This window comes from Elephantulus edwardii, unplaced genomic scaffold (genome assembly GCF_000299155.1).
Source record: "Elephantulus edwardii isolate Elephantulus edwardi_28Jun2011 unplaced genomic scaffold, EleEdw1.0 scaffold00024, whole genome shotgun sequence".
In the NCBI taxonomy this organism is placed as follows: Eukaryota; Metazoa; Chordata; class Mammalia; order Macroscelidea; family Macroscelididae; genus Elephantulus; species Elephantulus edwardii.
In genome coordinates this window covers 12,157,442-12,175,536 of record NW_006399774.1, presented here as the reverse complement: position 1 = coordinate 12,175,536, position 18,095 = coordinate 12,157,442, and the positions used below count along the sequence as shown (strand labels likewise).

General features: G+C 51.8%; 1 protein-coding gene across 2 annotated transcripts in view; it reads right to left on the bottom strand.

Moving 5' to 3' along the window:
* TULP4 (tubby like protein 4) overlaps window positions 1-18,095 on the bottom strand; it is a 136,990-nt gene that overhangs the window by 11,807 nt on the left and 107,088 nt on the right. For both annotated transcript variants that reach the window (XM_006882759.1, XM_006882760.1), the window contains exons 7-11: window positions 11,389-11,613; window positions 9,771-10,005; window positions 7,264-7,408; window positions 4,603-4,747; window positions 3,559-3,652 (exon numbers count right to left, since the gene is read on the bottom strand). In XM_006882759.1, the coding sequence (XP_006882821.1) occupies window positions 3,559-3,652; window positions 4,603-4,747; window positions 7,264-7,408; window positions 9,771-10,005; window positions 11,389-11,613 (844 nt within the window). The remainder of the gene's footprint in view (window positions 1-3,558; window positions 3,653-4,602; window positions 4,748-7,263; window positions 7,409-9,770; window positions 10,006-11,388; window positions 11,614-18,095) is intronic.

Here is an 18,095-nt window from a genome sequence, read left to right as displayed (position 1 = left end):
CACACCCACCTGCACCCACCACACCCACCTGCACCCACCACACCCACCTGCACCTAGCACACCCTCAGGCTTGCGCAGCCATGCTGTCTCTGGGGAACCACAAACCCTCATGGTTCACAACCTACGCTAGATAGTCAGCGTCTTCTGTGATCACCTGGGGCCTGACCTATTCATATATTCTTTTTTTCCTTCTTGTGTACTGTTGAATCAGGTCCAACTGGTACAGGAGGAGACTGCCCCTCCTTCTCCAGCGGAGACTTTGGTGGATTCGAACTGTGCACCTTTGGGATTGCAGTGCAGCTTCTTGCCACTAGCCCACCAGAGCTCCTGTCATATTTATATATTCTTAAGATTCTGACTTGGTTTATGCTTTACAAATCATACTGGTTTTCCATACAGACTCATAGGCATTTTGGTTTATAACTTTATCACTGATGAGCATAATGAATTAATTACAATGTCTAATCCTTCACCCAATTTATCTATTCAGAATTTTTTACTCCCTCCTCCCTTCCTTACCCATCCCTGCTAAGCCTCCAAAGCTGACCTTGTGGTTGTTACGTGTCATCAAGTCAATGACAGCACTCCGCATGGATTCCCCCCATAGATTTTTACAGTCCCGGTCTTACACCATGATTGTCTTTTATCCTCATTAATAAATTGCATCAAGTATTAAAAGAAGAACTAAAATGAATCCTACAGATACTGTGTCAGAACAAGAGAAAAAAAGACTTCTTTTATCCTAACACCTAACTTCTTTTGTAAGGCCAGCATTCCAGTGGTTCTGGAAGATAAAACTCGACAAAAAAATGAGAGATCAATACCCCTCAGGAACCTGAGTGGGGCCGCGATGAGTCGGGATCGAGCTGGTGGCAGATAATGAGTGTGCCTGGCTCTCGGTGCCCTTTCTCCAGACTGGCCTCTCCTGATATCTGAAGTGAGACGTCTCACCATCCTCTCCTTGAAGGGTACTTGAGCTGAACTTCTTCCAGGACAGACTTCCTGGTTCCTCTCACAGGCCATGGCATAGATGCAATAATCTTTGCTTAAAAATCACAGACTAAAGCCATGAATTTGTCAGTCACCATGCTTGGTTAAGAGGCAGCGAAAAAGAGGAAGCGTCAAGGAGATGGGTGGACACAGCGGCTGGACAAACGGGTTCAAACGCGGCACTGGTCGTGAGGATGGTGCAGGGCTGGCCTGCCTGACATGGTGGTGTGGTGTTTTAAACATCTGGTCGGGGAAGGATTCCTTCTAGTAGGGGGAGAATTTCTTTCCATTCCATGTTACACGGACCCACTGTGCTATGAGGTGAAGCAACTGTAGAGCCACCAACATCACCACCACCTCCAACTGTATGTGAAACAACTTTAGGTAGAAACAGGATGTTTCAAAGCACATGTTTAACAGATCACCCAGGACACGTTCAAGATGGAGGTGGTCAGCACAGGAGAAGGTCACCCGCTGAGGCAGTGGGCCTGCACCCAGAAGATGAGGAGGTGAGTACAGGACTCTCCCTACCCCGATATGGGCCGGCCCATCACAGATGCTTTAAAAAGCATCTCCTGTCACGTTCACTTCGCCACTGTCTCTGAGGTGAACTTGGCAAGCCATTGCTACTCCTTTAGATGGGAGGACAGACGAGAGAACTTGATGTCTACTGAGAATTTGATGCTCTGAGTCCCACAGCTCAGCTTTCCCCTCTGTCTCAAACTTGTCAAGGACAGAATTGGCCTTTAGAAATACTTGAGCACCACAACAAGATAAAGGTAAATAATCCAATAGAAAAATGGGCACAGGATATGAACAGGCATTTCACCGAAGACGACATTCAGATGGCTAACAAACACATGAAGAAATGCTCAAAATCCCTAGCCCTAAGAGAGATGCAAATTAAAACAACTATGAGATATCATTTCACCCCAGTCAAAATAGCAAAATTTAACAGAACAGCAAGCAACAAATGCTGGCGAGGTTGTGGAGAAACTGGAACCCTGATTCACTGTTGGTGGGAGTGTAAAATGGTGCAACCCCTGTGGAAAGCAGTATGGCGCTTTCTCAAAAAGTTGCAAATAGAGATACCATTTGACCCAGCAATTCCACTACTGGGAATATACCCTGAAGAGACCATAGCTGACATCCAAGCAGATATATGCACACCCATGTTTATTGCAGCTTTGTTCACAATAGCAAGGAGTTGGAAACAACCTAAGTGCCCATCAACAAACGAATGGCTAGAGAAGCTGTGGTATATTCGCACAATGGAATACTATGCGGCATTAAAAAACAAGGAACTCATGCAATATTATTCAAAATGGTTGACTCTGGAGAACATTATGCTGAGTGAAACATCCCAGTCACAAAAGGACGAATATTACATGATGCCACTGTTGTAGAATGGGACTGTCCTTGGGGTTGGGGAGAGACTGAGTAAGATGGGTTCAATAATGTATACTGCACTGAAACAGAGGAGGGAGAAAACTGTTTAAAAGAGATATATAACTAGGTATTTCTGTCATCACAGGAGACTAGAGCGAGGGCTACATGGTGGAGGGGACCTGGGGGAGGGTTTGTAAAACAATGAAAGAATCTTTTCTTTTACTTTTCCATAATTTCTGGACTCATGTACTTATAACTTCTTAGTCAAATTTGTGTCTTCTAGGTTGCAACACCCCCATGATACATCTTCAAGGATATGAACATGTACGGCCAAGCACAATCAATAAGAGTGCATCTAAATTCCAAAATCAATCTCCATAATAGTCTATGTGTTTCCTACTGCCAAAGGGGCCCTTTAGAGTAGTGAGAGAAGATCTTCACCCTGAAACCCACAGCGTCCCTTTTCAGCAGGAAGTAGCTAAGAGAATACGCCGTCCCCTTTTCCTTATGACTCAGGGTGAAGTCTCTCTCAGGGAGGAGTGATAGGGAATGGCAAAGGACACACTGACAAAGAAGATTAATCAGAACTGGCTTTGACAAGCACTGTGGCATTTGGATAAGAACAAACTGGGAGGAGGGTAGAGAGAATAGTGCAACAATGAATGAATGGAAACCCAAAATCTCTGTAAATGTTTATGAAAATTAATAAAATATAGAAAAAAAAATGAAAGAAATAAGATTCTTCAACATTTCCCACTAACAACTGTCCTTACAGCCAGGTGGCTCCTCCTTAGAACCTCCAATGCCTTCTTCTTGACCTTGATTCAAGAACCTGAAGAGACGGGGTCAAGAGCTGCCCCCAGGGAGAGGCCCAGAAGTAAAATATCCAGATGTTTGTTTACCAGAGCTTTCAGAGACGTTTCTATTTCTATTACTCTTTTATCTATCACTCTTTTTTTTTGTCTAAAAAAATTAATAAGAAGTCAAAGTACTACCGCAAATAAGTCATGTGAGTGGAAACTTGGCTTTGGTGAAATGACCTTGGTCATTTGGTGTAAGATGCCCGGTCCCTTGCTGTCCTACAAGTGTGTTCTCTCCTTTGCACTGAGCGAGGCAGACACTACACTTTCTGGATGAGCTCAAAGTGGAGGGCGGGGCAGAAATGGGAGCGGGTTTTACCTGCACCGAGGTTGGTAGGCAGGAAAGGTGCCAAGCCCACGATCTTGAATTTGGTTCCCCAGATGTTAGACGTGACCTGAGCAAGGTAGTTGTGCTGTAGGAAGAAACAAGGACAAGTGACACGTTAGTTTCCACTGGTCACTTGTTGGGAATGCTTGAATTGACCGCGTACGTAAATTCCTACAGGTGCAGAGAACCAGAGCCCAGCCACCTACACAATGTACCATGAGTGCGCCACCGCTGGAGAGGCCCACCCCACCCTGACTACGCTTAACACCAGGGCCGAGCTGTCCCTGAACTTCTCCCTCTGCCTGCCCCTCAGACAAGAGGTATGGCTGGCACTGGCTTGAAGTGGTATCTCCCTGAGCTGTGGTCCCCACATTGACAGGTTCGTCCCTGTGGGCCTCACATATGGCAAGTCTGCACAGGCACCAATGTGCTCTACGCACGTTCCTTCATGCCTCTGGTCTCTGGACCACAGGGGCTGGCTGGTAGTTAAAAGTTTGTAACTTCTGTCTTTCCTGTGTCTCCAGAAACTACCCAGGTAGGTGTCTTTCTAATCACCTACAGACATTTAGAAAGAGCTCCCTGGGGGCTGGAAATGAGATGCCTGGGACCATGTGTGGTCAGGCTGGGGATGGAGGACTGGGGCATGAGGGCCACAGGCAGAAACATGGTGGGGACATGAGTGGGTGACCACTGGCCAGGTGGCAATGGAGACATGACAGGGTTGAGTGAGTGGCGGCCAGTCCATGTGGAGTGAGGGAGGGCAGCAGGCGAGCTCAGAGGGTCCTCTCTCAACTAGGAGGCTGTGTGTGGTGCAGTGAGTGGCCGAAGGGAAAGCAGGGTCAGCAAGATGCTGGGGAGCCATGGCAGTGAGGCGCCAGTGACCGAGGCCCCTCCACTAGCAGATACATTCATCAGGTCCGCGTGTGGGGCAGATGGTCAGGCTGTTCAACGCTCACCAAGCAAACCCCAGGGAAGGAAAGGCAGGCAGAGGGGGCACTGAACACATGAAAACCCGGGTGGTACAGCCTGGCCCACCTGATTGATGTCCTCGAAGGGAAACTCCCTCCTCGCCAGGCTGGGCGAGCCGATGGAAGCCTTGCGTGTGGGCAGGCGGGGAGACCGGGAGACCTCCTGAGACACTCGGGTCAGCTTGGGGGACTTGCGGGCCTCGATGTTGATCCTGCAGAGACAGGGGAGGTGCTGAGCATCTGCAGGGTTGGGGGCTCAGAGTGCCCACCCTCCCCTGCTGAGCACGCGGCTGTGTGTGTCTCCACCGGGCCCACATCCTGGGAAAGTCTCCCTAAGGAGAGAACTGTCTCGGGAGCGAGCGTTGCAGATACGCTGAGAACACATCAGGGGTTCTGTGTCCTGAGGGACCCATGGAGAACAGACAGACAAGCATGGAGGTGCCCACCTGGCTTCCAGTCTGGGACTGTAGGTTTTCTCCAGGGGAAATGGCAGAGTATAAAGTGTATCTTTCAATATAGTTGTTCTAAGATTATTTGAATATGGATGACTGATCATGTGGGCGGGCAGGGCTATGCAAATAGGGCCTGTTGATCTATTCACAAAGGGACTGCCTACCCACGAGAGGACTGACAGTGTTAACAATCTGCAAGAAGACTGCATTGTCTCGCGAATAAACTGAACCGCTTTGGTTGCTGAAATAGAATTCTTCCTTCAACCTGAAGAGGAAAGAGACCTTCCCCACCCTGGTAAAATGCAGGCCATTCTTGAAGGAAGCAGCAGCCATGGCCAAACTAGAGACATGAAGTGAGATGAGACGTGGAGGGGAGGAGCCAATACTGGTAGGACTGAGAACTTGGGACTATTCAATGCCACGAGGGCTGAGGTGCCCGTGTGGACATCTCTGGAGCCGTCTTGACCTCATCCTGTTATTAATCTGGATTATAACCTTTTGACTTCCCCAATACGGTTCTGTGTCGTCTGTGAGCTATCACATTGGATTTTGGACCCTGCAAAACAGTCAAATTGGTTTTGAGTAGAAAAAGACACATGGAAGTGTGGGGGCATGTCTGCAACCTCAGGGACTGGTTTTGTGTTACTGATCCTGTAGATAGTGACAGCCCCCCCGTGAGGGTGGTTAACGTCAGTTACGGCACTCCCAAGTGGCCCTTACCCTTTTTACAGAGGCAGTGGTTATTTTTCACACTAAGGCTACAGTGATTTTGAAAATGATTCCTTACACAACAGTTTTGATGTCAACAGGTTTATCTAGCATTCAAGGCACCCTGGTGGTACAGTGCTGAAGCACTCAGAAGCCAACTGAAAGGTTGGTGTCTCAAAGTCACTAGCTACCCTGAGGGGTAATGATGGGACAGTCGGCTTACATCAAGATTTATGGCCTTGAAACCTGTATAGGGCAGTTCTGCTCTGTTCTGCAGAGGGGTTTTGAGATGGAATCCACGAGAAAGCTTATAGAGTGAGCACCTATTTTCTGTAATACACTGAAATGACTGCATTTTTAAAAAAATTGCGTCACTTTCTGCTGCCTTCTGATTTCACGGTTTCTCTCTGGTCCTTAAGTTTCTGCACTGAGAACAGGGCAATAAGTTCACATTGTGAAGAATGTGAACTCCAGAGAACTTAATTCTGCTCAAGTGAAAGCTGTACATAAACAAGAAGCAAAAGGACAAAGGAACAAAGGAAAACGATGTGGTTCAAACTCAGGAAAGGTGTCCATCAGGGTTGAATCTTTTTTCTATATCTATTTAATCTTTATGCCGAGCAAATAATCTGTGTGGCCAGACTATATGAAGAAGAGAGTGTGTCTGCATGGGGAGGTTCATCAAGTACCTGTATTGCAGATGACACAATCCTGCTTGCAGAGTAAAGAGGACTTGAAACACTGAAGACCAAAGGCTACATAGTCTTCAGCACAGATTACACTACAACATCAAGGAAAAAAATTATCCCAACTGTACCAATAAATGACAAAATGTGAAAAGAAGAAAAGATTGAAGTTGTCAATGATTTCATTTCACTTGGACCCTCAATCAAAACCCACAGAAGCAGCAGTCAAGAAATCAAAAGATGTATAACACTGGACAAACCCACTGCTAAGAAACTTGTTAATTTGCTAAAGAGCAAGGATGTCACTTTAAAGACTAAGGTGAGGCTGACCCAAACCATTGTATATTCAATTGCCTCATAAGCATTTGAAAGTTGGACAATGAATAAGAAAAAACAGAAGGAGTGATCCCTTTGTTGGTGAGAAATATTGACTATACCACACATTGCCAAGAGAATAATTACATCTGCTTTGGAAAAGGTGCAATCGGAATGCTCCTTAGAAGTAAGGGTGGTAAAAATTCACCTCACATATTTGAGGACAAGCTATCAGGTCCTGGAAAAAGGACACCGTGATTAAAGAGGTGGGGAGTCGGTGAAAGGAGGGCGACCTCGATGGGATGGACGGGTCAGCGGGGTGTGAGGATGCGAGGGAGGCCAGGAGTGGGCAGCGTGCTCTACTCTACACCGCGTCGCTACAAGCCAGGGCTGACTCGACGACACCAAACAATAACAGGACGTGCACGTGGAAGGACTGAGCTGCGTCTGTGCTAACAGTCCTCTGGCTGTCCGGTTCCGGTGTCAGTTTCTGAGGGGGTTTCTGCAGCAGGCAAGTCACACACTCACGTCGGGAGGTGCCCGCGTTTGCAGGACAGCTGCGGTTACCTGGGGAGCTTGGGCGATTTGCTCGTCCTGGCGATGCGGGGCGACCTCCTGGAAGCCCAGTCGTCACTCAGCTCGATGTCGCTGGAGTCGGAGCAGTTGCAGCTGTCGATCACGGCGGGAAACACACTGTTCCCGTAGGACTCATCTGGCGGGACACCAAAGGGCAGGGTGAGGAGCCCTGACAGCGACCACCGCTGGGGACTCACGGCGGGACACCGCGCAGCCGACACCTCATGTCTAAAGGCTGAAGTGCCAAGGGCATGGGCGTGTGCTTCTCTTAGACTCTAGGCTAGTATGTTTCCTAAGCAAATCAGGCGGCTTTCTGTCGTCAGAAAGTAGGTGGCATCTGAGTGCCTCTGGGGACATACAGTCTAGCACTCCGAGTGGCTAGGCACTCCAACATAGGACATCACCACACAGACATTATTAAGTCCATTAGGACTCAGTAGGCCAAGTGAAGGGATCCCACTGGAGTCAGACCTAAGGGCACTAAGTGTCCCTTCAAAGCAGGCCTGTTTTGGGGTCCCCAGTAGGGGACGTCTGGCACTAACTGTCTTATACAACTACCATGGTGGGGCTGCCTGCTGGGGCCCTGGCTAGAAGGGGGCTTGTGCCAACCACCCTGCAGAAGCATGCCTGGACTCCTTGGAGGTACCCTGCATAGGGGCCAGACGTGTGGGGGAGCAACCTCAAAACTAGAGAGCGGTGACCCTTCTTGATACCCCTTTCCCTTTGTGCCTCGCCCCAAGCTTGTCCTACCACTACCTGAACCCCGATCTTCCTCAGCCCAGGCCTCCCCAGGAACACATTCCCCACAATCACCCCGGTGTGCTCCGTGCAGTGCACGCCCGGGAGGCTCTACACGCTCCTCCAGGAATGAACGAAGCCGGGAAGCCAACACAGGGCATCACTCAGGTGGCAAGTGAGGGGCACAGCCGAGGGCTCCTCACACAGAGACCCTCAACAGACGGCCGACACGGCGACCCTAACAGCGGGGACGAGCATGTCAGAGGTAGTGGAGATGGCACGGGATAGGGCGAGGCTCAGGTCTGTGCCTCCCAGGCGTCATTCACCGTGGACTCGATGGCAACTAACAACTTTCACGTGAAGGCAGTTTGCAAAGCCCAGCTGGTCTCTGAGAGTCTAAAGCTGCCGCGGGGCATCTGGGAGGGTGCTGTGGAAGCCACTGGTGGTGGAGGCTGCCCACACATCACCAGTGACCTCTCCACCTCGGGACAATGCCTCAGGCCCAGGGGCACCCTGCTTCCTGCCCACAGCGCTTGGTTCACCGCCCTGGGCAGGGTTCCGGGGCCCGGGTCGGGGGAGGAGGATGACATTGGACCAGATGAAGCCAAGATTCACATGCCCGTGTGAGTCCACAGGGCCCGCCATGACCGAGAAATTCCTCCCTTCTCCCCCATGTCTGCTGTCTCTTTCCTTCTTTCCAAAACAGTCTCATTTTTCAGCCCAATCTCTGCTTGTGGTTAAGACTGTTGCCTCAAAAGGCAGAAATACCAGGAGCTCTTTGCTTCAAGCACAGTCTCATGACTAACAATCTCACATCTAACGCTGTCAGCAGAGCAGGCTGCAGAGGAAACGAGATGCTGGAGGGTCAGGTGTGGGGAGTCGAGAGGGGCCAGGGAGTGCCCTGCATAGCCACATCCCCAGTGACAGGGACAGGGCTGTAAGAGGGCAGGCAGAAAGGCCAGTGAGGGTCTGAGCACAGCCCTGCATGGGCAGATGTGGGCTGTGAGAGCAGACAAGACAGTCGAAGTGGGATGGTCCAGAGGAAGGGGGCATGGCAGGGTCAGTGACCACGGATGTGGGACTCTGAGGGCAGAGAACCATGTGAGTAGACTGTCAGGTGGCAAGTGGGCAGGAGTGAGGGCACAGCAACCAGGAAAAACACATCTGAACCAGCCAGAGCCGCTTCTGGCTGCAGTGAGCATCGTGTGCCCAGCTGGACACCAGCAGCCTGACGGGCAGGCCCCGGGAGCACAGGCGTGGGTCCTCCTGTGGAGGACTTAACGGAGACACCGTGCTCAGGCCAGACAGGGCTTGGGCTGTGGACGATGCTCCAGAACCAAGTGGTCCCTGAGAAAGAGCAAAGTCCTCCCCGCCAAGGCTCAGGGTCCAGCACCCCCAGACGTAAGGCTGGGAGCATGAGAGCGGGGACAATGGGAATGGGAGAGCTTCGGGCGGGCGTGTGGTTTAAAATCTCCAAGTCTGTATGGACAAACAAGGGGCTTTCACCGACAGCTGGGGGCACCGAGGAGGCAGAGGCTGGACACTGTGCTCTTGGCTGGGAATGGGGGTGTCTCACTGCTCTGTCAGGGGCCTCGGGAAGTCACGGCAAAGAAGGGAACAAGGACGCACTCCTCTAGGACCCGGGCCAGATTCACGCACAAGGACACTCTGGAATCCAGGCCTCGGTGCACCCGGCCTATTGCCTGTGCGCGTGCACCGTCTGAGGCACCTGACCACGGAGCCTCCTCAGGGACGCCCACCTGGTCGGCCGTCGGTGCGTGGGTCCATGATGACGAACTCGGGCCGCAGCTTGCTGACACGCCGGCCCTTGAGGATGGGCACCAGCCCGCCCAGGTACTCCAGGTAGAGCATGTAGCAGGGGCCGCCCACCTCGGGGTCGTCCTCTGCGCGTCTCATGGTGCAGTGCAGACGCTCGTTGCCGGCTGAGGGGTAGCTGACGAAATCCCGCATGTTGTTGGGGTCTGGGATGGGGGGCTGCAGGCAGGAGGATGGGGTAGAAGAGGAATTGTTGAAATTCAAGAGAACAAGAGTGTGTGAGGACAGGCATGGGGCAGGGGCCAGACACAGGGTGGGGGCCAGGCATGGGGCAGACCGTGCATCAGACATGGGGGTGGGGTGTCAGACACAGGGCCAGGCATGGGGTGGGAGTCAGATACAAGGTGGGTGCCAGGGGACAGGAATGGAGCAGGGGCCAGGCACAGGGTGGGGACGAGGCATGAGGTGGGAGTCAGACATGGAGTGGGAGTCAGACAGAAGGTGAGGGCCAGGGGCCAGGTATGAGCTGGGGGCCTAACATGGGGTGGGAGCCAGGCATGGGGCGGGCGCCAGGTACAGGATGGGGGCAGGCACAGGGGAGGGTCCAGGCACAGGGCAGGGGCCTGGGTCAGACACAGGGTGGGGGTCAGACGGGGGGAAGGGCAGACACATGGTAGGGCCAGGGGTCAGCTGGATACCAGTGGACACGGCGGGCAGAGATTCCCAAACCCCAGTGCATGCTTAGGTCTCCTGGAGCTTTAACACAGTGACACGACATCACGACCCAGGCGCTAACAGGAACTGAAGACGCATCTACACCTCTGCCCGACCTGAGCCAGGATCCCACCCAACACGAAGTCCAGGAGTGGGATCTGGGCCCCCGCACTTGGAAGAAGCCCCCAAGTGGTTCTAACATGCAGCTAGGGCTAAGAAGTAAGCGTGTGGAAAGGAAATTTTAAGAGAAGTTGATACTTTTCCGTAACCAAAAAATCGATTTAATACTTAGAAGCAGAGACAGGGCAGGAAGAGATGGCAGGCTGGGGTGAAGGGCAGGCCCAGCCTTGAGCAGCAGCTGCAGAGACTGAAGTGACAGTTGAGGCAGCGCAGCAAGCTCTCAGAGGGCACTGGGGCCACATCTGAGCAGTCGAGCAGCTGGGGCGAGGGGCTGCACGTCCCCAAGCACTGCCCTGCTTCCTTCCCCGGGAACTGCGGTGACGGCGGCCTCTAGTCTGAGTCAGACTCAACAAGGACAGAGTCTTGCAAAGTTATGAGTGCAATGCCCTGTATAGAGCAAACGCTCAATAAGTGCTACTTCCTCATCAGAGGTTGAGAGACAATCCGCTCAGAGTGCTGCCAGGGTCGTGAGAAGAGGGCCCTGGGCACATGAGGCCGATGCCCTAGGGACATGCCATGATGCTGAGGACGTTGACCTGGGGACAGACGCCAACTCTGCAGAGAGTGTATCTCTACCTGCTACTCTGGCCCAGAGTGGACAGGCCTCAGTGCTGCCCTGTGTGGCCACTGTCCTCTTAGCTCTGCCCTTCTAAGGACACCTCAGGAAGGGGCAGTGGGTGGCAGGGGCAGGCGCGTGGCAGTCAGTACCTTGATGGTGGGGATGAAGGCTGTGGAGAGGTAGGAGCACAGGCGAGGGGGCAGGCTCAGCTTGCTGACGTCCTTGTCCTCCCGCAGGGCGCTGGCAATGGCCTGCTGGCACAGAAGCTGCAGGCTGGACACCCGGTGCTCCACACGTACCACGTACAGGGACGGCCCCGAGGCCATGAGCAGCCGCGAATCTCGGTGGCCCCAGCAGATGGAAGTGATGGGGCGCTGTCAGGAGTTGAGGGCAGACTGGTGTGAGGTTCTGCTCTGGTGGTGGGAAATGACCCTGCACTTTCCTCTCAATGTCAAGAGAGCAAATGGCTAGTGGTGTATCACTTTTAAAAGCATGCGTGTTGTTATGCATCCGAGAGATGGACAATGACTAGGAAGGATAGAAGGAGAATTGATGCCTTTGAGCTGTGGTGCTGGAGAAGAGTATTGAATGTACCATGGACTGCCAAGAAAACAAACAGGTTCATCCTGGAGAGGGTTAAACCGGGCGGCTCCTTGGAGGCAAGGATTCTGAGGCTTCGTCTGACATACTTTGGTCATGCTGAAAGGAGAGACCGGTCCTTGGAGAGGGACATCATGCTTGGGAGGGTGGAGGGACAGCGCAGGAGGGGAAGGCCCTCTATGAGGTGGACTGATTCAGTGACTGGGATAATTGGGATGGGAGTGTCAGAGACAGTGCGATTGGCACAGGATAGAGCAGGGGTTAGGTCTGTTGTACATACGGTCGCTATGAGTCACAAATGACTTGATGGCATATAACAAAAACAACAATGAAAACTTATAGAGAATTCGGATTTCCATTCATTCATTGTTGCACTTTTCTCCCTGCCCACCACTGTCCCCCACCCCCAGTTTGTTCTTCTCTTTGAAAAGTAAAAGAAAAATTCTTTCATTGTTATACAATCCCTCCCCTCAAGTCCACTCCACTGTTCAGCCTTCATTCTGGACTCCTGTCATGACAATAATACTTAATCATATATCCCTTTTAAACAGTTCTCTCCCTCACCTGTTTCAATGCAGTATACATAATTTATCCCATCTTTCTCTGTCTCCCCCCAACCCCGATGCAAGTCCCATTTTACAACAGTGGCACTATGTAGCATTTGTCCTTTTGTGACTGAGCTATTTCACTCAGCATAATGTCCTCCAGAGTCACCCATTTTGAATAATATTGCATGAGTTCCTTGTTTTTCAATGCAGCATAGTATTCCATTGTGTGAATATAACACAGCTTCTCTGTCCATTTGTTTGCTGATGGGCCATCAAGTAAATTTCAATATGCAGCAACAGCAACCCTGAAGAACAGAGAACTACCCACATGGTTCCCAAGGTCTTTCCGAGGTCATATGACTGCTGTATCTTTCTCCTAAAGAGGGATTCAACTTGGTTAGCTGCTGCATTTAACCACTGGACCACAAGAGTAACCTGAACAGCGGTGCTGTACGCCACGGAGTTGGAACCGACTCATAGCAGGCCCTCCAGCTGGTTTTCAGAAGCAGTAAATCAACAGGAGGAGACTGCCCATCTTTCTCCTGCAGAGAAGCTGGTGGATTCGAACAACATACCTTTGAAATGGCAGCAGAGGCCAGCAGAGCCGCATATGTGGTGCTAGGATTTTACACTTATCTAGCCATTCTCTTAGGCCTGACCCCATGGCCAGGTGGGAATGTCCAAGTGAAATGAATCTCTGAGGTTCCACCTGCCACTCTTAGCTTCCCCTGGGGCATGGTCTCCAGGTGACTTAAGGGTAGACACATGGCTCACTGCTCATCAGCCTCTTCCACATTATTAACAGCTGTGGGGCCGACCTAATAGGGAGAGGGGACCAGAGTGTGGAGAGATTGAGGTGAGTTATAGCCTGATGGAACACTGGAGACAGAGCCAGAGTTAAGTTTTGCTTGTTGGCCAAATCACAGAAGAGCTGACTGGTGACTGCTGGGAAACAAAGCTTGCTGGATGACTGAGGAAACCAGAGACTTCTTGCCCTTGTGCTGCTGAACTTCCACTTGTTGGCTAAGAAGCTGTGTGAACCAATCGAGGAATTGTGTCTTGCCGTTATCTGGCTTGGGACTACAGGTCAGTAAACCTGGACTTTCACTGTGTGATAACCTTCGCACCTACCATATCCAACCTATTTCCCTAACAAACTCCACAGAAATAGAGGAAGAGATTCTGTAAAGTCTGTTGGTCATTTGCAACAAATACTGGGTCAGGGGTTAGTAGGAGTAGGTGCAGCAAAGTTGGGTGGGTGCATGTCTGACTTTAAAGATACCAGTTTTACATGGTTGATGTTGTTGGTGGGGACAGTTCCCCCTTAAGGAATTAACAGACTCAGTTGTCCCTGTGTTTCCCTGGCTCCTTTCACACCTTGGTACCCACCAAAACCAAGCTCAGTGCTGTCCAGCCAGTTCTAGCACACAGAGACCCTCCACAGCTTTCCACAGCCGTAAATTTTTATGCAGAGACTGCCCATCCATTTCCAGCACAGTGGCCGGTGGGTCTGAATCACCAATTTTTTGGATAGTTGTGTGTACTCTTGAGTCAGAGCTGATCCACAGCTGATGCCCCCAGAGGATTTTTCACAGGCAGTGAATTGCAGGAGAGATTACCCAACTTACTCCCACAGTGCGGCTGGTGGATTCGAACTCCATGCCTTTGGGTTGGCAGTGCAATTCCTTATCCCTAAGGTACGGGGGGGAGGGGCGGGGGGGGGGTGAGCTCCCTTAATTCTAGTGCTTACAATTTGGAAGCAGGAGTGGCATCCACTTCCTAAACAACATGCCTCCGGAAACTCTATGAACTTTGATAAATGTTGATAGTTGTAGAGGGGCTTCGGGCCTTTTGTTCATACGGTTGCTGTGAGCCGTGCTCGACTCGAAGGCAATCAACAACACGATTTGGTTAGTAGCTGAGCATATCTAACCTCTGTGCTACAAGGGCTCCCGGGCAGAGAATGTACTAATCCTGACCTCGGAAAACACAGCAACCTGGCTGTAAAGCTGTGAGGCCCTCAGGGGGGAGCAGAGAGCCCTGCAGCTTTGCAGTATGTTCTCCCGAGTTCTGCTGGTAACGCAACTGCTCATACGAGGATCCTGCAGCTTTAGGAGGATGGGTTGCGGCAGGACCACTGGGGACCCGGATGGACGGATGGACGCGCGCGCGCGCGCGCACACACACACACACACACACACACACACACTCTCTCTCTTCCACTCACTCACTCACTCTTTCTCTCTCAAAGCAGTATGGTTGGCGGCAGCCTTGAGCAGGGAACAGTGGTTTATTTCCTTTTCTAGATAAAATACCACGGGCCACAGATTTGGCTGCTGTGCAGTGCATACTCAGACCTCGTCGATGAAGGCACTTACTGGATGGTTTTGAACTGGTCGAAGCCCTGCTGTTGGGTAGGCCTCTAAGTCCCCCTGTCCACTGAGCCCTGTGGGAGTGGAGGAGGACCACGATGCGGACGCGCCCTGTGACCCTGCACGAGGTCACTGTGAGGCTCCATCATCCAGGCCAAGCGCACAAAAAGAAGGGCCTGGCTCGGGGCATGGGGTGCGGTGGAAAGCCCACATCTGCCAACCAGAATCTTTGTACTGAAAGAGTAGGAAGCCCAGGGATGCCAGAGCTGAGCCAAGGAGTGAGGCGGGCAGAGGGCCGAGCAGTGAAGGATTTGTTCACCGGGTGCAGACAGATGGAGTGAGACTTAATGAGGTCTGGAGGGCCTTCAGAGGCAGCGCCAAGGATGCCAGGCCAGCTCTGCTGTGCGAACGGCAGACAGGAGGGGACTCTTGACGGCACCTGGTGACACACGTGGAGATGAAAGGGCCCACGACAACACGACCACAATACAGCCTCGGGGGTCAGCCTGTCCTGGCTCCACCTTCAAACAAGAAACAAGGCTGAAGGCCATCATCTCCCGCGGTCTCCCTGTGTGGCCAGGCGGTGGGTGGGCTGAGGCCGTGGGTCCAGTGCCGGGGGAGCCTCGACTGCTGGGCCCAGGGCTAGGACTCGATTTGGGGATCCCAGGGATCCGCTGAGATGGGCCTCCGTTATGGATCGAGCCTTGTTAGGAGATGCTATTGAGTCAGCTGTGCCCCACAGCCATCCGTGGACAACATAACACTGCCGGTCCTGCCCCTTCCTCACGGCCACTGCTGTCTTTGAGCCCACAGTTGCAGCCACGGGGTCAACCCATCTTCTGGGACCACCCTCTTTTCCACTGACTGTCTCCTTCACCAGCACTGCATGATGCCTTCTCCAGGACTGGCCTGTCCAGATAATCACAGGATGGACTGAATGGACAGTGTCCCCCAGAAGATGTCCTAACACTGTCCTCCTGTTTCTAGTCAGGTCAGGGTGGTCACACTGGAGCAGGGCGGGGGTCCGGGACCTGAGCTCTCCTGAGTGGTGTCAGTGAAGGGGAAGGACAGAGCTGAGGACACAGCAAGCGGCGAGGAGGCATCTGGAGGAAGCACAGACCCTCAGCGCTGAGGCTGCACTGGCGAGGCTGATACCTGACTTAAGACTTCCAAGTTCAGGACCATGAGACACCACGTGTTGGCTCTGACAGCATTCCTCTACCCAGTCTCGGAGGCTATAAATCATTAACAAGGAGACTGTCGGCCTTTACGGGTGGATTTGAACCTGACCTTTCAGTTAGCAACTTGACACATAGCGTGCTACATCACCAGGGCTCCTTGAAGTCCATGATTTCTAGTTTAGAGTGAGCCGTGCAGACTGTTCTTTTGGACAATCGGAGCAGCAGGCACATGCAGAACTGCTCCGGAGGTGCGATGGTTACAGTACGCAGCTATTAACTGCAAGGTTGGCGGTTCAAACTCACCAGCAGTAGGCAGGAGAAAGATGAGGCCATCTGCTTCTGTAAATTCCAGCTTGGGAATCCTGTGGGCCGGTTCTACTCAGCCCCCCTGGATGGTCCCTATTGAATTCACTCAATGTCAACGGGTTTATCAACCCTTCAAAGTCAGGCTGGAGACAGAATCCAGTGCTAAGTACCACCGCCGCCACCGCCCGAGCTCGGGAGTATTCACGACCTACAGCTCAAGTGATGACATCATAACATCAAGAAACCAGAATTCCTCCCCACTGGGCCAACAGGCAACACCGTGATAGATGGAGACAAAGACAGACATTGTCCATGATTTCATCTTACTCGGATCCACAATCAATAATCTCGTATTAGAAGTCAGAAAATCAAAAGGTGTGTTGCACTGGGGAAGTCTGCAGTTAAGGACCTCTCCAAAGTGCTTAAGAGCAAGGATGTCTGACTTACCAAGATGTGCCTGACCCATGCCAGGGACTTCTCAATTACTTGCTGTGTGCATCTGAAAGTTGGACAGTGAATAAAGGTGACAGAAGAATCGATGCCTTTAAGTTGTTTTGGAGAAGAGCTCTAAATATTCCATGGACTTTAAAAATGTCTTGGGAAGGGTGCCACCAGGATGCACCTTAGAGGAAGGAGGGTGAGACTTCGCCTCACATACTCTGGGAATGGTGTTAGGAGGGGCCAGTCTTTGAAAAAGGCTATCACGCTTGGAAAGGGGGAGGGTCAGTGAAGGAGGGGAAGGCCCCAAATGAGAGGGCCTGGCACAGTGACGGTAACAGTGAGTGTGGCAGGGAGGATGAGGACGGCACAGGACAGGACAGGGTTCGCATCTGTTGTTCGTAGGGTCAAGTAACAAGAATCAGGACAGGCTGTTTGGAGCTGGCTGCAAAAACATCTGACACGTCCTTCCTTAACTCCCACCGCTGCGAGGGCCTTGGCCCGGTCAGGCGACACGTCCACGCAGGGTGGTCTCCGACTTCCTCCTCCTCACCTCTCCCCGCCTCTACTTCTCACAGTAACTCTCTGTGTTACAAGTGACTCCATGTGTGGGGAGGGTCTTCTAGAAACAGAAAACCAGCTGTTGTGAGTCACTTCTGACTCATGCCAACAACGTGGAACCCTCAGCAGTGCACTTAATACACTGGGCTGCTCACAGAAAGGTTCAGGGTTCGAGCCCACCCAGATGCAACTCGGAAGTAAGCCCTGGTGATTGAGTTCTGCAAACTCTACCCTTGAAAACCCCGAGCACAGTTCCCCTCTGATACCCACGGGTCCGAAACGACTCACCAACAGCTGGTAATGAGAAAATACAAAAAATCATGATGATGACGTATATGTAGCTCTCATATTACGTATCATTTACAGGACGTTCAGACTGCGGGAGAGCCTCTCATATTTACATGCAGGGTTGGTACGCGTCATCACAAAGTTCAGTCATTATTTCCGTAAGACTTACTCTATTACAGCAGCACACTGTACACCCTGTTATCGTTACGTACCGTCGAGTCAGGTGAGACCCACAGCTGGTACTCCAGCAGGTTTCCAGAGGCAGTAAGTGCACGGGAGGAGACAGCCCATCTTTCTCCTGCAGAGCGGTGCTGGCTTTGAACTGTGTGCCTTCAGGATGGCAGCACAACTCTTCACATCGAGGCCACCAGAGCCCTCTAATTAAACATCATCTAATTGTCTCAATCCCTATACGGAGCTATTATTTCCATGTAAGCTATGAGAAAACGGCGGCCGAGTCCCTTGGCCTCAGAATGAGAAGAGGAGAGCTGGGGTTCCGGCTCCACAGCTGTGTGCCTGGCACTGGGGCTGCTGCTGCCTATGGGCCTGATTCTGACACAAG